This window comes from Periplaneta americana, chromosome 3 (assembly GCF_040183065.1).
Source record: "Periplaneta americana isolate PAMFEO1 chromosome 3, P.americana_PAMFEO1_priV1, whole genome shotgun sequence".
Classification (NCBI taxonomy): domain Eukaryota; kingdom Metazoa; phylum Arthropoda; class Insecta; order Blattodea; family Blattidae; genus Periplaneta; species Periplaneta americana.
In genome coordinates, this window is record NC_091119.1 from 201,940,772 (window position 1) to 201,958,510 (window position 17,739).

General features: G+C 36.1%; 1 protein-coding gene across 4 annotated transcripts in view; it reads left to right on the plus strand.

Moving 5' to 3' along the window:
* LOC138696965 (pleckstrin homology-like domain family B member 1) overlaps window positions 1-17,739 on the plus strand; it is a 733,810-nt gene that overhangs the window by 506,973 nt on the left and 209,098 nt on the right. For all 4 annotated transcript variants that reach the window (XM_069822500.1, XM_069822501.1, XM_069822502.1 and 1 more), the window contains one exon: window positions 5,124-5,278. In XM_069822500.1, the coding sequence (XP_069678601.1) occupies window positions 5,124-5,278 (155 nt within the window). The remainder of the gene's footprint in view (window positions 1-5,123; window positions 5,279-17,739) is intronic.

Below are 17,739 nucleotides of genomic sequence, written 5' to 3' on the forward strand. Positions count from 1 at the left end.
TATTGTTCTCATTATTATCATTACTCTTACTGTTATAATTATCATCATTATTATTATTATTATTATTATTATTATTATTATTATCACTGCCATTTTCTATCATTCATTCTCATCATCATTTGTTGTTTTGTTCTGTTTTGTATCGTGCTAAACTGTAATTGGCCTTGTGCTGTTGTTTTGCACGTTAATATTCTAAATAAATAAAATAAAATAAAAAAATGAAAAATTATTATTATTATTGTTATTATTATTACTATTACTAAAATCATTATTATTATTGCTGTTATCATTATTTTTGTAATTATTACTATTATTGTTATTGTCATTATTATTATGATTATTATTTTATTATTGTTATTATTATTGTTGTTTTATTCGTATTCTTATTGTTTTTCCTTGGGTATTATTTTTGTCGTTACTATCATTATTATTATTATTATTATTATTATTATTATTATTATTATTATTATGTTCCAAGAGACAAAGTTTAATTTCAATGAACTGTATGTATTTCGTTTGCCATTGCTATCCTCCTTTTGACTTCCTGGCAGCAGCTCATGTTACTGCTTATAGTACACCCCAAGTATCTGAAGCTGTCCACTTGCTCTACTGCCTCATTTAGAAATCGCCAGTTTACCTTCTTTATTTTCCTCCCTATAACCATGGTCTTCGTCTTGTTTGCATTTATCTTCATCCCATACTGCTCACAGCTGTCATTTAGCTCCAGTAGCATATCCCTTAGTATCGTCTCCTCTTCTGCTAACAATGCCATATCACTTTGTCGAATGCCTTTTTTTTAGGTCAAGAAATACTACATACGTGTAGCACATGTAGCAACTTAAATTTCTGAATGACGTAATATGTAGGCCTATTATGACCACGATTTCAAAATCGTCGCCAGTGTTTCACGTGATTGATATTGAGTAGTTTAACAGTAGAAATGTGATAACGATTGCACGTCTGGCAATATTGCGGTGAGTCTTAAGAAAAAACTTTTATAGCTAAGATCACACAGAGCTTGGTGACGGCATACCACGGGTCTCTGTCCAGTTGCTTTATAGAGTGACTGTTCGTGTAATTGTTCAGGTTCTTCACGCCTTCCGACAAGCGTGTACCAAACGCAATTCACCCGAAGCTACTGCCTTGTATATCCACTTACATGTGATAATTATATGAATCTTATGACACGTATGCTGTGAAGGCCCTCTAGGCACTTGCTCGTCTGGGACACGAAGTAACACCTCGAAAACTGAACATTATAAATTCTAAGGAAAAAAAAAATGTTGGTGTCATTATAGACCTTTTACACATTTCGCAACAATTCAGCTACTTTGTCACACTTCCTGAGCTGTTATTGAAGACTATTTCGTTTATATGACGTCATTCCATTTTCGGCCAATGAAGTGTAATGAAATTTTGAATTCTAACCAATCACAGTCATACATCGCGATAATTTCTGCAGTTCGATTTATCGCATTGTCGTTCTTTTGTTTAGTCAATGTCGCCAACTGTTTCCACGTAAATCAATGAGCATGAATCCATTGAATTAAATAAAGTGCGAAATCCTACTTCCACATATATATCTTCATCTTCAGTAGACCTGGTTGGCGAGTTGGTATAGCCTTCTATGCCCAAGGTTGCGGATTCGATCCCGGGCCAGGTCGATGGCATTTAAGTGTGCTTAAATGCGACAGGCTCATGTCATTAGATTTACTGGCATGTAAAAGAACTCCTACGGGACAAAATTCCGGCACATTCGGCGACGCTGATATAACCTCTGCAGTTGCGAGCGTCGTTAAATAAAACATAACATTTAACATTTATATCTTCATCTTCTAATTCCATGTCCATTGCATCTAAAGACAATGACACTCCTTCATAACAATTGTTCATTTAATTAATGTATTAATCAGGTTATTTGTAATAATTAACTATAAAATGTTTAAATTAAATTATGATTTCAGCAGATATTGACAACATATTTCTGTTATAATAACAAGAGAAAAGCGCAGTACATGTAATTAACATTTTTAAATCTGTATTTCGCTTTTCTCAATTGGCATTACTGAATAACATTCGATTTTTTTTATTGCAGTAATCGTTATTCATCTGTTTCGACTTCACAATGTCTGAATAGGTTAAGTATTCATAAATATACAATTATTAACATTTTATGATCGAATTTTAGGGATATATTATTTACATTTTTATTTTATTCGCGAAATAGTCCTAATAAATGCCACTCGAGGTCTGAGATTTCCCAGATAAATCCACTGGCTTCGCTCGTGGCTTAATCGGCAAATCTCAGACCTCTTGTGACATTACTATAGAAAAATACTTAAGTGATATTATGTACTATGCACATAAGTAGAAAATAAACATTTCATATTCTTTCTTTAACCTGTTATTTAATGACGCTATATCAACCAGCGATATCGAGATGATATTTGACGAGATAAATTGGAGAATTGGCCTTGAGATCTGTCTTACAGTTGGAGAAAAAATCGAAAGGAAATGCAGTCATGTAATCGATGCAAGAGGGATTCGAACCCTTGCCCCATCGCAGCCTAGCAGATCTAGTCAGCTTTCTAAACTTCGATTATTAAAAAAAAAAGGACGTTTTTGCATAAAAAAATAACATTTCTAGTTTCGCCCGGTGGAGTCATGTAAAACTCTGAGATGTCGTGACAGAGCTTTAAAACTAGGATCTCCATAAAAATCGTGTTATGGGAATGTAGAATTTAGTACAAGTCGTTACCAAAGGAGCGCGTTACGGTGCTATTTTGGTCATTTTCTTCATGTTTTATGTATGGTGGCAAAGATTTACGGTTTCATGAGGAATATTGTATTGAAGATTTCATCGCGATGTCTTTATTCTGCTTTAGAAATTCATTTTATCTCATACAAGTGGTTGTTATGTTCAGAATACATATTATAAACCTTAAACTGATTTTTACTGCAAATCAGATTTTTTTTAACTTACTAGAAATCAGATATCTCTTGAATGGCTAGCCTACATCTAGGGAAATGAAACTTTCCACACACATTTCCAACAGGTCAGTAAATGAAATGCGTTCATGTGGACATATGATAATGATAATGATGATGATGATTATTATTATTATTATTGTTGTTGTTGTTGTTGTTGTTGATTGTTTAGTCAACTGTTTGAAGACGGGTCTGAACCTCATAAGTATTACCAAGGAGACATCACTTATGAGGCAACTAGACCAGGAGATAATGTGGTAGGGTCGTCAGTACCTTTCCCCTCCATTGAACACATCGCCAACTAGCTACATATTACGCTAGTCAGACTTCAGATGCATACAAACAATTGTTCTTCCTCTGACACATATCGTCAAGTGAGATGTACTGCCTGATAATAGATGTACATATCAGCCAGAACCTCAATCAGAGGCATTGTTATTATTATTGTTATTATTATTATTATTATTATTATTATTATTATTATTATTATTATCGTTGTTGTTGATTGTTTAGTCAACTGTTTGAAGACGGGTCTGAACCTCATAAGTATTACCAAGGAGACATCACTTATGAGGCAACTAGACCAGGAGATAATGTGGTAGGGTCGTCAGTACCTTTCCCCTCCATTGAACACATCGCCAACTAGCTATATATTACGCTAATCAGACTTCAGATGTATACAAACAATATTGTTCTTCCTCTGACACATATCGTCAAGTGAGATGCATTGCCTGATAATAGATGTACATATCAGCCAGAACCTCAATCAGAGGCGTTGTTATTATTATTATTATTATTATTATTATTATTATTATTATTATTATTATTATTATTATTATGTTGTAAAATGTAAATTTTTATGTTGGGCAGCAAAGTTGAAAAAGAAAAAAGAAAAGTAATGTTGTAAGTCAAATTTTTTTATTGAAGTATTTGCAAGGAAAAACCCAATACAACATTTCAGTATAGAAAGTCTCAGCTTGATTTTAAACTTTTAGGAAATTGATTATCTTGATGTGAGGCCCAGATAAATGTTTACTAAAATTATAAATTATATTAAAATAAAAATATTCTGGGCACATTTTTCATCATAAAATTTGAGAACACAGAATATATATATATATATATATATATATATATATATATATATATATATATATATATTAGCAATCCTCTTATTGAGGTTCTGACTGATTTGTACAGATACGGACATGAAATTTGGAGCTCCCTTATTGTGCAAGTTTCGCTTACAAGACACTGCGCATGTGCAGTGAACAAGAGTCCCTGTGTATATGCTACTTGTGGACAGTCGTGCGAAATTGTTGTCTACATGCAGGTGGACTTCCATCAAGACTCGCTACAAACTTTAATTCCGTATCTGCACATCTATTATCAGGCAGTACATCTCACTTGACGATATGTGTCAGAGGAAGAACAATTGTTTGTATGCATCTGAAGTCTGACTAGTGTAATATGTAGCTAGTCGGCGATGTATGCATTGGAGTCGGAAAGGAACTGGCCAACCTACCCCATTATCTCCTGACTTAGTTTGTGTCAATGAACTTGAAACCTATCTTCGAACAATTATCTAAATAACAATATGTTTTAGCAGTATCTAATTGATGTAAAATTTTCAAGAAATTTCTATGAAAATTGTAGAATTTACAAAAACTCGGTGCCTTATTGATAGTCTATAGACGGAAGGAACTACAGTATATAACGTTTTATCATATTCGATGTAAGGCTTAGGAGCACAAAAAGTGTGGTCACTGTGTTACATGTATGGGGACAAACAAATGACGTCATTTAGGACGTATCGGGTTTCAGACCTGGATTTCTGGCCTGGAAAACCGACACTCTGTCTATTTAAAAGTTACTAAAACCATAAGAATGTGTTGTTCCAAAATTAAAACTCTGAAGGGACAGGGTTAGTGAACCTTTTGATGGAAAACACCGGGACTCCGCCAGCATTCCTGCCTTGATCTACATTCTGCTTATAACAAGCGAGGGTCTTGTATCGACAAACAAGAAGTCTATTGCTGACGAAGACTTGGAACAGATGCGTGCTGGTGCAAATTGACAATTTGATGGACAAAACTATTTACACAAGACGAGTTCAGCTGGGGATGTTGTTGCAGGCGCAAGAAGCCCGTCTGCGCGAGCAGGAGGCGGAGGTCCAGGAGCGAGCCCGTCTGGAAGAGATCCTCAACATGTGCGCCGAGTACGAGCGGCAGGTGCAGTGCGAGCGACAGCAGAGCAAGCCGCCGCCCACCCCCACGCTGCAGCAGAACAGGTGAGCCAACTTGCTACTGCATGTATTAACTGTTGTGAGCCAGGGTAGAGCATTATGGAAGTTCCTTAGTTTGCCGTTTTGGGGCCGGAGTGTCGTTAGCTGTGTTCCCATTGGAATGATGGGGGAAAAGTGATTACAAATGCTGCCAACCTGTCGATTTTAAACAGATATTATGACTATCCATTACAAAATTTCCCCGTTTTGTAACTTTGATATATTTATTGAAGTATAAAATCGTCTTTTTGTAGCAGATTTAGAATTTTAATCGAAGTAGCCATATAACCACTTCTGTTCGGCTGGTCTGTGACCAGATGTTGGCGATCCTGTTGTTTGATTATTAAATATATAGGCCATTGATAGTGATATATTTATTGGAGTATAAAATCCACTTTTTGTAGCCAATTTAGAATTATAGTCGGAAACAAAGTAGCCATATTAGCCACTTTTGCTCATCTGTTGAGTGATTATATGTTGGCGATCCTGTTATGTTTGACACAGACCGTTAGTATTGATATATTTATTGAAGTATAAAATCGTCTTTTTATATAGCCGATTTAGAGTTTCAGAACTAGAAATAGCTACTTCTCAATGAAAAATATAAATTTATTACTTTTTTTTAACTCCAGCATCATAAACAGTCTTTATCGTTAGTGAAAATCGTGCATAATATGCTGTAGTATTGTACCAGAGCCGTAAAATGTTACCATGACAACTAAAACGTCATGACTCTACTATGAAGGCATAACGTGTGCCATAAAGTTAACATTATGAAACGATTTGCCATGCTATAATATTTAATACATCATTGTTGTCATAGTAACCTCTTTCTTCATAGACTATGATATCAGACTGCCCAGCATTCTGATGTTATTTTCTTTATTTATTGTTTTATAATGCTGTCGTACAAAAATAACTTATGTAACACGTTTATAATGTTATTCCATTCGTAAAAATTACTGAACTTCATTAGCAAGCTTTTATTCATGCTATAAAATATAATATTATAAATTAGTTTCATAGTAAGCCCTATACTATTTTAACACTATAGCAACTGTTCCTTTACCTTTTATGAAATGTAGTTACAGTTTTGAAATTGAAAAATGTTGGATAAAAGCCTCTATTTTACACACGAATGTAGATAAAAAAACTTAAAAAAAGAGCGAAGTGGCTCAGACGGTAACGGTAACATTTGTGACTCGTATTTGGGAGGTGCCGAGTTCAAACCTCGTGGCAGACCAATCTGACTGTTTTTTTTTTTTTTGTGGGTTCCGTCAGTGCCAAAGGTAAATGCTGGATCAGAAATGTACGTACATCACGCCTTAATCACTATTATCAAAATCATTAAATTAACAAAAATGTCAATCAGTTACATGAAAATGAGCCATCTACAACACACGAGAATACAAACAGGAACCCAATAGTCAACAGCCTACTGATATATCCAAAGATATAACACACGGGATTTCACCTAGATGTTAAAGCTTATGTAAATAAATACATATAAAAAAAGAATAATAAAACCAGGATATGAGTAAATTTTTATTATGTTTTTCTTGTAAAAATTCTATGAGTGAATTTACAGTGGGTGATCAAATTATTAGGGACACTTGTTAAAAGTAGGAATTTCATCTTCAAATTCACATAAAACACAAGTAATTTGGGTTTTCTCAACTGGAAAAGCTTTATTACTCTAAATAGTGTTTTATAAACAATATTATTACATATTTAATTGTGTAATAATGAATATGGAATGAAATAAACAAGAAAACTTATATTTTGTCAGACATCCCTTTGCAGCAATTACAGCTTTAACTCTCTTTGGCATACTAGAAATGCATTAGATAGAATTGTTTTTAATTTCTTGGCCGTGATGCCACATATTGATCAGTTTTCTATTAAAGATTGTTTATTTGTGGTAATTTCTGGATGAACTTGCCTCTTCATTAGCTCCCAAATATTTGCAATCGGATTAAGGTCCGGAGAGTTATCAGGCCAATCCAGAACCTTAATTTTGTTGTCAGAAAGGAATTTTGTCACATTGTTTGCCTTGTGACAGGGCGCAGAGTCGTGCATGAACATAAAATAAGCATCTAGAAACCATTCAGTACTTGTGAAAGAAGCCGTTCCTTCAGAACCTTTATGTATTGATATTGTCTCATTATTGAATTTGAAGATGAAATTCCTACTTTTACCAAGTGTCCCTAATAATTTGATCACCCACTGTACTTGTAGATTTTTCGCAACATAACAATACATTGTCTTTATTGTTCTCATAATCAGGAAGTTGAAAAGAAAATATGATTACAGTACATTGCTTCTATTCCCGTGTTGTTACTGGAAGTGTTCTTACACGGAAATGCCCCTTCTTTTGTTTCATAAGCCGTCCCACACTTCAAGAAAAGCCAGGAGTCTTTTTAATTAAAAGTTGTTTATTTCAGATTCACGCAATGCTAGCCTCGTAACTGGATACGTCGTGTACAAACTTCGGTAACAATTATGGGAGTCCGCCTCGTAGGGATGGGATGGAAACATTCGCTGCTGCCGGAGAGGATTCGTATTACGTCAGAGGTTGCCAAGCTAATAGAACTGTGTCCCTGCGGCCCAGAAGCGTTTCCGCAGCGCTGCCCCGGGCTTAACGAATCTTTTGTCACGACACCCTCGCGTGGATTCGATCGCCTGACAATGCATCAGGAAAGGAAATCCCCACTTTGACTGTAGCGTCATTGTTTGCTAGCATTCAACATCATCCTAATCGAATTCTTTGCCTTATGCCACCAAAATATTCTTTTGTTGTTAATTTTGTTTCGTGTTCTCCGTTGTGACCGAAGCGATAGAAAATTGTACAGACTGGAAGGCAACCTATTACATTAATTCACAGAGGTAATAGATCAAAATGATTGCAAATAGATTTTTTTTGATAGTACAATAGTTTTGAGAATACGAAATGTAACATGTTGCAACGCTGTAAAGAGTAGCAATGCTTCTTGAGGTCATTCCTCTAGAGTGTGGGTGAGTGTAATTGCAATCATCCACTCCGCAAGACTTATGAGAGGAGAATGTAAACAAAAACGTCTCAGCAAATTACTGTACAGTGGTTCATTGCCGTTCTCACATAAGCTCGCCATCGGTCTCTATCCTGTGCAAGATTAATCCAATCCCTACCATCATATCCTACCTCCCTCAAATCCATTTTAATATTATCCTCCCATCTACGTCTCGATCTCTCCAAAAGTCTTTTCCCCTCAGGTCTTCCGACTAACTCTCTATATGCATTTCTGGATTCGCTCATACGTGCTACATGCCCTGCCCATCTCAAGCATCTCGATTTAATGTTCCTAGCTATGCTTGTCTACGCGGATGACGTGAATACGTTAGGAGAAAATCCACAAACGATTAGGGAAAACGCGGAAATTCTACTGGAAGCAAGTAAAGAGATAGGTTTGGAAGTAAATCCCGAAAAGACAAAGTATATGATTATGTCTCGTGACCAGAATATTGTACGAAATGGAAATATAAAAATTAGAAATTTATCTTTTGAAGAGTTGGAGAAGTTGAAATATCTTGGAGCAACAGTAACAAATATAAATGACACTCGGGAGGAAATTAAACACAGAATAAATATGGGAAATGCATGTTATTATTCGGTTGAGAAGCTTTTATCATCCAGTCTGCTGTCAAAAAATCTGAAAGTTAGAATTTATAAAACAGTTATATTACCGGTTGTTCTTTATGGTTGTGAAACTTGGACTCTCACTTTGAGAGAGAAACAGAGGTTAAGGATGTTTGAGAATAAGGTGCTTAGGAAAATATTTGGGGCTAAGAGGGATGAAGTTACAGGAGAATGGAGAAAGTTACACAACGCAGAACTGCACGCATTGTATTCTTCACCTGACATAATTAGGAACATTAAATCCAGACGTTTGAGATGGGCAGGGCATGTAGCACTTATGGGCGAATCCAGAAATGCAATAGAGTGTTAGTTGGGAGGCCGGAGGGAAAAAGACTTTAGGGAGGCCGAGACGTATATGGGAAGATAATATTAAAATGGATTTGAGGGAGGTGGGATATGATGTTAGAGACTGGATTAATCTTGTTCAGGATAGGGACCGATGGCGGGCTTATGTGAGGGTGGCAATGAACCTCCGGGTTCCTTAAAAGCCAGTAAGTAGTAGTAGCTCTGTTATATAAAGAATACAATGCGTGCAGTTCTGCGTTCTGTAACTTTCTCCATTCTCCTGTAACTTCATCCCTCTTACCTCCAAATATTTTCCTAAGCACCTTATTCTCAAACACCCTTAATCCCGGTTCCTCTCTCAAAGTGAGAGTCCAAGTTTCACAACCATACAGAAAAACCGGTAATATAACTGTTTTATAAATTCTAATTTTCAGATTTTTTGACAGCAGACTGGATGACAAAAGTTTCTCAACCGAATAACAGCAGACATTTCCCATATTTATTCTGCGTTTAATTTCGTCCCGAGTGTCATTTATATTTGTTACTGTTGCTCCAAGGTATTTGATTTTTTTTTATTTTTGAAAGAATAGAAATACGATTAATGTATTAAAGAGATACGGTTAACTGATAAAAACTTTTAATTGATCGACAGTTCTAGTGATTTCCCTTAAAGGAAAAGCATTCAGTATCCAGATAAGAAACAAGAAAAGTCTAATAAATATGTATTCTTGGTAATTTGCTTATCGGCTGAATGTTATCGAAGGAGAATGTTCTCCACTACAATATAAGGAAGTGACCATGAAAGTAGGCTCGAAGAAAATGAGATCCAGAAGCTGAAGCCAGTATCAGCTATGAGGAAACCCTGCTAAGAATTTTATCGGTCATTAAAATTCATCGCTCCTGACTTGTTTTGAATCCGCGAAGTTTGGGAGAAACGGTTGCCATGGGATACCATACTGAACAGCTATTTTATCTCAAGAAATTGTTTCTAAAAGTCGTAAAACCATATGAGTTGCCTAGAACCAAACTGCACTTTATCCGAAAATCTTATTTGTCAGAAAAGACGAAAAGCTAATGCAGTTAAGAGTCCAAACGATGATTATACTACTAAATTCCAGTTTGACTCCAAGCGAGCAGTTTATGACATTCCCTGCAAATTCACCTCTGAAACAAACCTTAATCCCATATTTCATAATTTGGAGAAAGTGCTGTATCCGAATGACATTCTCTCTACCATTAGGGGTAGCAGAAGAAGTGAAAATTCGCTATTCCCTTTGTTTATTAGATTTATGATGAACTGAGACTCCGTGGAGAAATTTTTACCCTGTACTCGTTGTTATACAGGGACATCACTTTATTTTTACCAGCATTTTTAACATTAACCTGGCTATACTCGGAAACATTGTAACCCCCTTCCATTACAGGAGTTTGGTGTTACTAGTGCAATATGTAAACAAATCATTTTACTAGCTATAGGATGAGAGAAAAGTAGTGTATCCTTTATGTTACAGGGAAATACATGCAGTTACGATTTTCAGTTTGATCATTACTTTTACAGAATTTTATCAAAAAAGAATAGAATAGTAACAATTTTTTTTCACAAACTCAAGTCTTCAGGCGGTTATTTTCATTATGTAATATTCACTTTATTCAGCATATCACTAACCTAATTTATTCCTGAGAATTTTGTGAGCACTTCCGTAAGAAACCCCAATTTCTACAGCTAACTTCTTGACCGACTTATTAGGACCTCGCTGCATCCTTTCTCTAGCATCTTCTACAGAATCTCCTGTCACCTTTGTTGGCCATCTTACACTTTTCTTCATTTCTGTACACTCTGTTGCTCTAAATTTATCTGCCAGATTAATGACATTTCTACGAAAATATTCCGTAATGATATAATCAGGGGAAAAAAAAAAAAAAAAAAAAAAAAAACTGTTGTTCACATTCGGCTAGGCTATATTGTAATTCCAGTTTCCATCATCGTCCTTCATACCTACAAACAGTAAAACAAAACTCTTGTTTAAATAATGCTGTTAAGTGCCGTACCATATTATAGGGTACCGTACCGTACTTTCGGTAACTCTAATCTTCACTTGTGCTCAGTCCACACAGATAAATTCAGTTATGCTACACACCATACCTCTGTGAAAATAAACTTCAATAATATAAGATTTTTCTTCTATAGAAAATGCAACATATTTCTGAAACACACTGTACTCTGTACTGTTCACTTCACTGCTAGCAACAGCGGCCGTAAGTTTGTGTGACTGACGTTAGCAAGGACATTAGTGAAAGGGGTGGGAGTCAAGTACATTTAGAAACGCAGATACAATAAAAATTGAAGTAAAAATAAAATAATGTCCCTGTACATCAGAATTCATTTTCACCATTGCTAAAATGTATTATCATATCGTCCCATAAGCTCTAACGTAACGTTTTAAACAAAAGACGACAAACAACTGAAGTAATCTATCAACTTGACATATCACTGCCTGTTAGATATGCAAGGCCTTGACAAACTCGCTAGTTTGAGCGATAAAAAAGTTGAAAGATAAGTTTCTAGTAATATTTAGTAAAAATTCACTGAAAGTATAGTAAGTAAATTATGGCGACCGACAAAGCTGAAGTATGTAGCCACTAATATATCGAATATGTGCAGTATGGTTATAATAGAACTCTGCCTAACCCGCTGTAGGTGGAAAATTATTGGTCGGGGAACGTCAGACTTAAAGTAAACATTTTGTAGGGCTTTTAAAAAATAAAGTATTAATAGACATGTCCATTAAGGGGAAAGGTATACCTTTCGCTAGTATTTATTGTACTATATTTCAATATTTTTCCTCCCAGAATCTATAGGTCTTTTGGAAATAAAAATTGGCATATTTATTATTAATAATGCACTATCTTCACATCGGTAAGACATTTGAATGTTTTTCAAAACTTAATAGTTATTTTTTAATTATGAACATTTGTGGAGTATTTTTGTTCAGTCTAGTGCAGTCGGTATAGCGCTGGCCTTCTGTGTTCGATGTTGCGGGTTCGATCCCGGCCCAGGTCGATGGCATTTAAGTGTGCTTAAATGCGACAGGCTCATGTCAGTAGATATACTGGCATGTAAAAGAACTCTTGCAGGACAAAATTCCGACACACCGGCGACGCTGATATAACCTCGGCAGTTCCGAGCGTCGTTAAATAAAACATTTTAATTTTTTTGTTCAGCCGTACAGCGTTTATATGATAAATTAATCAAATATTCGAATTTCGATGCAATTATTGTTTTGAGGTAACTTAAAAAAACATACCTACGACGTACAATAAAATCTTTAACATGCCATTTCAGTTTTTCTTTAATTTTTTTCAAATTTATTAAATAATTTTTCTAAAATAATTTTATAATTTTTTTTAAATAAACTATACGCTACATTCGACATTAAAAATTTTATTTTGTGTTGTTCACATTCGAGAACTACATGCATATAAAAAGTTTCAGTGAAATATTTTAAATGATTCTTGAGTTGTCATGAGTTTTAGACAAACTGAAAGAAGATACAGACTCGATTGCGACTTGGGCAAAGAAATTCCATTTTAAAGTCAATCCTGAACTGGAACAAACAATTATATTAGGACACAAACGGCAAACCGACGCTGTAAAACACCTTGGCATTTCCCCATTTAAACTAAGTACAGTGCATATTCCTTTCTGTTCTTCCGTGAAACATCTTGGCATTCACATGGATAATAATCTCAACTGGGACATGCAAATCAGAGAAACCTGCAGAAAAGTATATTCTATTATCCATGTGCTAGAAATAATTAATGTTCCTCTTCTCTCCTGTTTAAAAACAAAACGAAATTTCAACGTGTTCATAATTTGTGTGTACGTTTTGTAAGCAATGTTCGTAAATATGATCATATTACCCCATCCCTGGAAGCAAATAGGTTGGCTTAAACTAGATAAGAAAAGAAATTTACATTCACTTCTCCTTCTCTTCGAAATCTTGAACTGTTCTATTCCTTCGTACCTGTCGTCTCGCTTCACTTACCTTTCTTCCCACCACAATCTGAACACACGCTCTCGCCATGAAACAATACTAACAATACCATCCCATCGCACCTCCTCATACTCATCCTCTTTCACAATAGCCCTGCCAAGACTCTGGAATTCGCTACCTGCTAGCATCAGGGACTGTCGAAATAAAATTGAATTCAAACTCAAACTTACTAGGCACTTGGTCAGTAATTGAGACTCGTTCAGACATGGTTTCTTGTAAATAGTTCTCTTATTCTAGCAAAAAGTAATTCATCTCTGGCAGTTTCATTCCTATATAATTATTCTACGTTTAATTTATACGCCAGTAAATAATTATTTCTTTGTTGTTAACTTCGACAATGCCCTGATACCTATTCCAGTTATGTAGTCCACACATGAGTGCTTATGTGATAGGAATTACTTCGTTCCCTGTTGAGTGTTTGCCGAATTGAGTTAGTCACCAGATGTTCTGAATGACAGCAAAATTGAATTAATTCCCAGACGTTCGGAACCGTAGTATATGGAAGGGAGGGTGCGATATGTAAAGGGGATGATGGATATTTCTCCTCATTGCCAAAAGCGTCCCTTTCTACTAATGCCAGTCAGGGGTGATTATTCGCCCCCCTGTATGAACTTCCTTGATATGAATAATCTGTGTACTTTTACGTGCGATTGTACCAGTGCTCATCTACCACAATCTATACATCGTACTTATCAGCTTATTTTTGTAAAACTACAAATTCCAAGGCTTCATACACGAGTTACGCATTTCAGCATTTATTGTACTTGAGGTTGGTGTTTCGAATGACGGAGAGAAATAATTCAGGATAACGTCTTTCACCTCACTAGGTATAGGACATAACTTGGGAATTGATCGTCATATTGCAACCCCTCCTCTAGTTCTCCTTGTATTCCCCTTGTTCTCCTTGTATCGCTTTTGTTATCCTTGAATTCCCCTTGTTCTCCTTGTATCCCTTTTGTTGTCCTTGAATTCCTATTGTATTCCTTTGTTGTCATTGTATTCCTCTTGTTCTCCTTGTATTCCCCTTGTTCTCCTTGCATCCCTTTTGTTGTCCTTGAATTCCTATTGTATTCCTTTGTTGTCATTGTATTCCCCTTGTTCTCCTTGTATCCCTTTTGTTGTCCTTGAATTCCTATTGTATTCCTTTGTTGTCATTGTATTCCTCTTGTTCTCCTTGTATTCCCCTTGTTCTCCTTGTATCCTTTTGTTGTCCTTGAATTCCTCTTGTATTCCCTTGTCATTGTATTCCCCTTGTTCTCCTTGTATCCCTTTTGTTGTCCTTGAATTCCTCTTGTATTCCCTTGTTGCCATTGTATTCCACTTGTTCTCTTTGTATTCCCCTTGTCCTCCTTGTATCCTTTTGTTGTCCTTGAATTCCTCTTGTATTTCCCTTCTTCTCATTGTATTACACTTGTTCTCCTTGCATTCAACTTGTTCTCCCTGTATTCCCCTTGTTCTCCTTGTATCCCTTTTGTTGTCCTTGAATTACTCTTGTATTCTCTTGTTATTGTATTCCACTTGTTCTCTTTGTATTCCCATTGTTCTCCTTCTATCCCTTTTGTTATCCTTGAATTCTTCTTGTATTCCCCTTGTTCTTCTTGTATTCTTCTCGGTCTCCTTGTATTCCCTTGTTTTCCTTGTATCCTTCTTGTTACCCTTGTATTCCCCTTCTTTCTATTACATTATTTTTGTTCTCCTTGTATTCCTGATGCTATTCGTCAACAATCCCTTTTACGTATAGACATAGAGCATAGTAAAGCTTTGCGCCTGTCGATGTTTTGCGAGAGGATTGACTGTACAACTGTTGTAGCGATATGCCGTTATATTTACAACATTACTGTATACTAATCTCGAGTTTATTTTCATAAGCAAAACCTTCTGACCCGGCACTTGCCCCGCTCCTGGTCAAAACACTGTGCCACCTGCTTGTTAGCTCAGTAACGATAATTACAAACGAACGCCGCGTAGCGCTATGGACGAGTGTTTCGTAATGTCTTAGGTATGGAACTTGACTGTGTCTGTCTCATGATATCTCGGCCTTGTTGATAATGCCTGTTATCTGTTTATGACACATTCACTGAAAAATGAAGGCGTCTAGTGTGCACAGACAGTGTGGCACAGCGCGTCCATGTCGAGGGCACTTCGGCGTCGAGACTATCGCTTATAGTTCATAAATGTGTGTTCAACCATGCCTAGTGAATAACCAGAGAACTGCGTGTTCGGAGAGTTTCTATACACCGAAATGAGAGACGCTGAAGTGGATTGTACGTAAGTGTGAGCAAGAATTTAACTTTAAATTTTTACAAGAATTTTAGCAGTTGTGGAGGGACGGGAAGTCGATGTACACAGTTCGAGATTTTCTCAACGTGTTCAGGCAACTTACGCAATTGTATGTTTGTGTGTCCGAGTTTCGAACTTGGTCCACTAAGTGACATTAATTTTGACCATGATAACTCGGCTGTTAATTCGATGCCCTTCAGTCATTTTCGTGCAAGAAAAAGCCATATGATTTGGTTAAGAGAGAAGTTTTAAATAATATTCTTATTGAATTTGGTATTCCCAAGAAACTAGTTCGATTAATTAAAATGTGTCTCAGTGAAACTTACAGCAGAGTCCGTATAAGCCACCTTCTGTTCCAATTCACTGCGGGCTAAAGCAAGGAGATGCACTATCACCTTTACTTTTTAACTTTGCTCTAGATTATGCCATTAGGAAAGTCCAGGATAACAGAGAGGGTTTGGAATTGAACGGGTTACATCAGCTGCTTGTCTATGCGGATGACGTGAATATGTTAGGAGAAAATCCACAAACGATTAGGGAAAACACGGGAATTTTACTTGAAGCAAGTAAAGAGATAGATTTGAAAGCAAACCGAAGAAACGAAGTATATGATTATGTGTCGTGACCAGAATATTGTACGAAATGGAAATATAAAAATTGGAAATTTATCCTTTGAAAAGAGGGAACAAGTACCTTTGAAGAAACACTAACAAATATAAATAACACTCGAGAGGTAATTAAACTCAGAATAAATACGGAAAATGCCTGTTATTATTCAGTTCAGAAGCTTTTGTTATCAAGTCTTCTCTCAAAAAAGCTGAAAGTTAGAATTTATAAAACAGTTATATTACCGGTTGTTCTGTATGATTGTGAAACTTGGACTCTCACTATAAGAGAGGAACATAGGCTAAGGGTGTTTGAAAATAAGGTGCTTAGGAAAATATTTGGGGCTAAGAAGGATGAAGTTACAGGAGAATGGAGAAAGTTACACAACGCAGAGCTGCACGCATTGTATTCTTCACCTGACATAATTAGGAACATTAAATCAAGACGTTTGAGATGGTCAGGGCATGTAGCACGTATGGATGAATCCAGAAATGCATATAGAGCGTTAGTTGGGAGGTCGGAGGGAAAAAGGCCTGTGGGGAGACCGAGGTGTAGATAGGAGGATGATATTAAAATAGATTTGAGGGAGGTGGGATATGATGATAGAGAATGGATTAATCTTGCTCAGGATAGGGACCGTTGGCGGGCTTATGTGAGGGTGGCAATGAACCTCCGGGTTCCTTAAAAGCGATAAAAGCCATAAGTAAGTTATTAAAATATAAAACTCAAACCTTTTGAAAAGTGTTATTATTGTATTAATAATAGTATATTATGAAACAAGTTTATAATGTTATACTTTATGATAGGAGTCAATCTTTAGGTAACGAGAGAGGCGAGTTTTCTAATTTTGACGAATACAGTAACTGTAATGCTGTTACCGAAATATAGACGCTCTTTACTCTAAGGCCAGAGTACCGTGTGTCGTAGAGCGTTTTGCATAGCTGAGCGTGCAGCAGGCAGAGTTTGTCTACATATTTTCCCTCATTGCTACAGGGTAGGGATGTTTCCATGAGTTGCAAGTGCTACTGATTGCGATGTTGCAATTATTTTTAGAAACAAAGTCGTTTTTCCTCTAAATAAAAAGAAATAACGCAAAACGACGAATGAAAATCCTGTTCCTTTTATCTTAAGCATTTATTCTGTGACGTCACTGTTAATGAACAGTTTCGAACCTGTAAGTGTACAACTAACATCCACAGTTGAGAACTAATTTGATTAGAAGAACAGCTCTACATTCGAGATCGTTTCCTTCAGGTCACAACAACTCTTGAAAATTATCAGAAGTTAATTTCACTTCAGCTTCCACTAACCTAAGTTATCAGTGCAACGTATTCTTGGTAGTGTTGATGTTGATACTGGTCTGGTTGCAAGAATGGTTTTCCCCGTTGTAACAGGCTGTTCGCTGAGTAATCTGAAGTTGCTCTTACTTGATAGAAGTAGTGGTTTTATATAACTAGTATGCTTCCATCTGAAGGGATATGCAACGGGGGCTTATTCCACTAAGGTATAAGCTTGTACATTACAAGTAAGTTCTCTAGTAAGTAGTATAAATACTAACGTTTCTG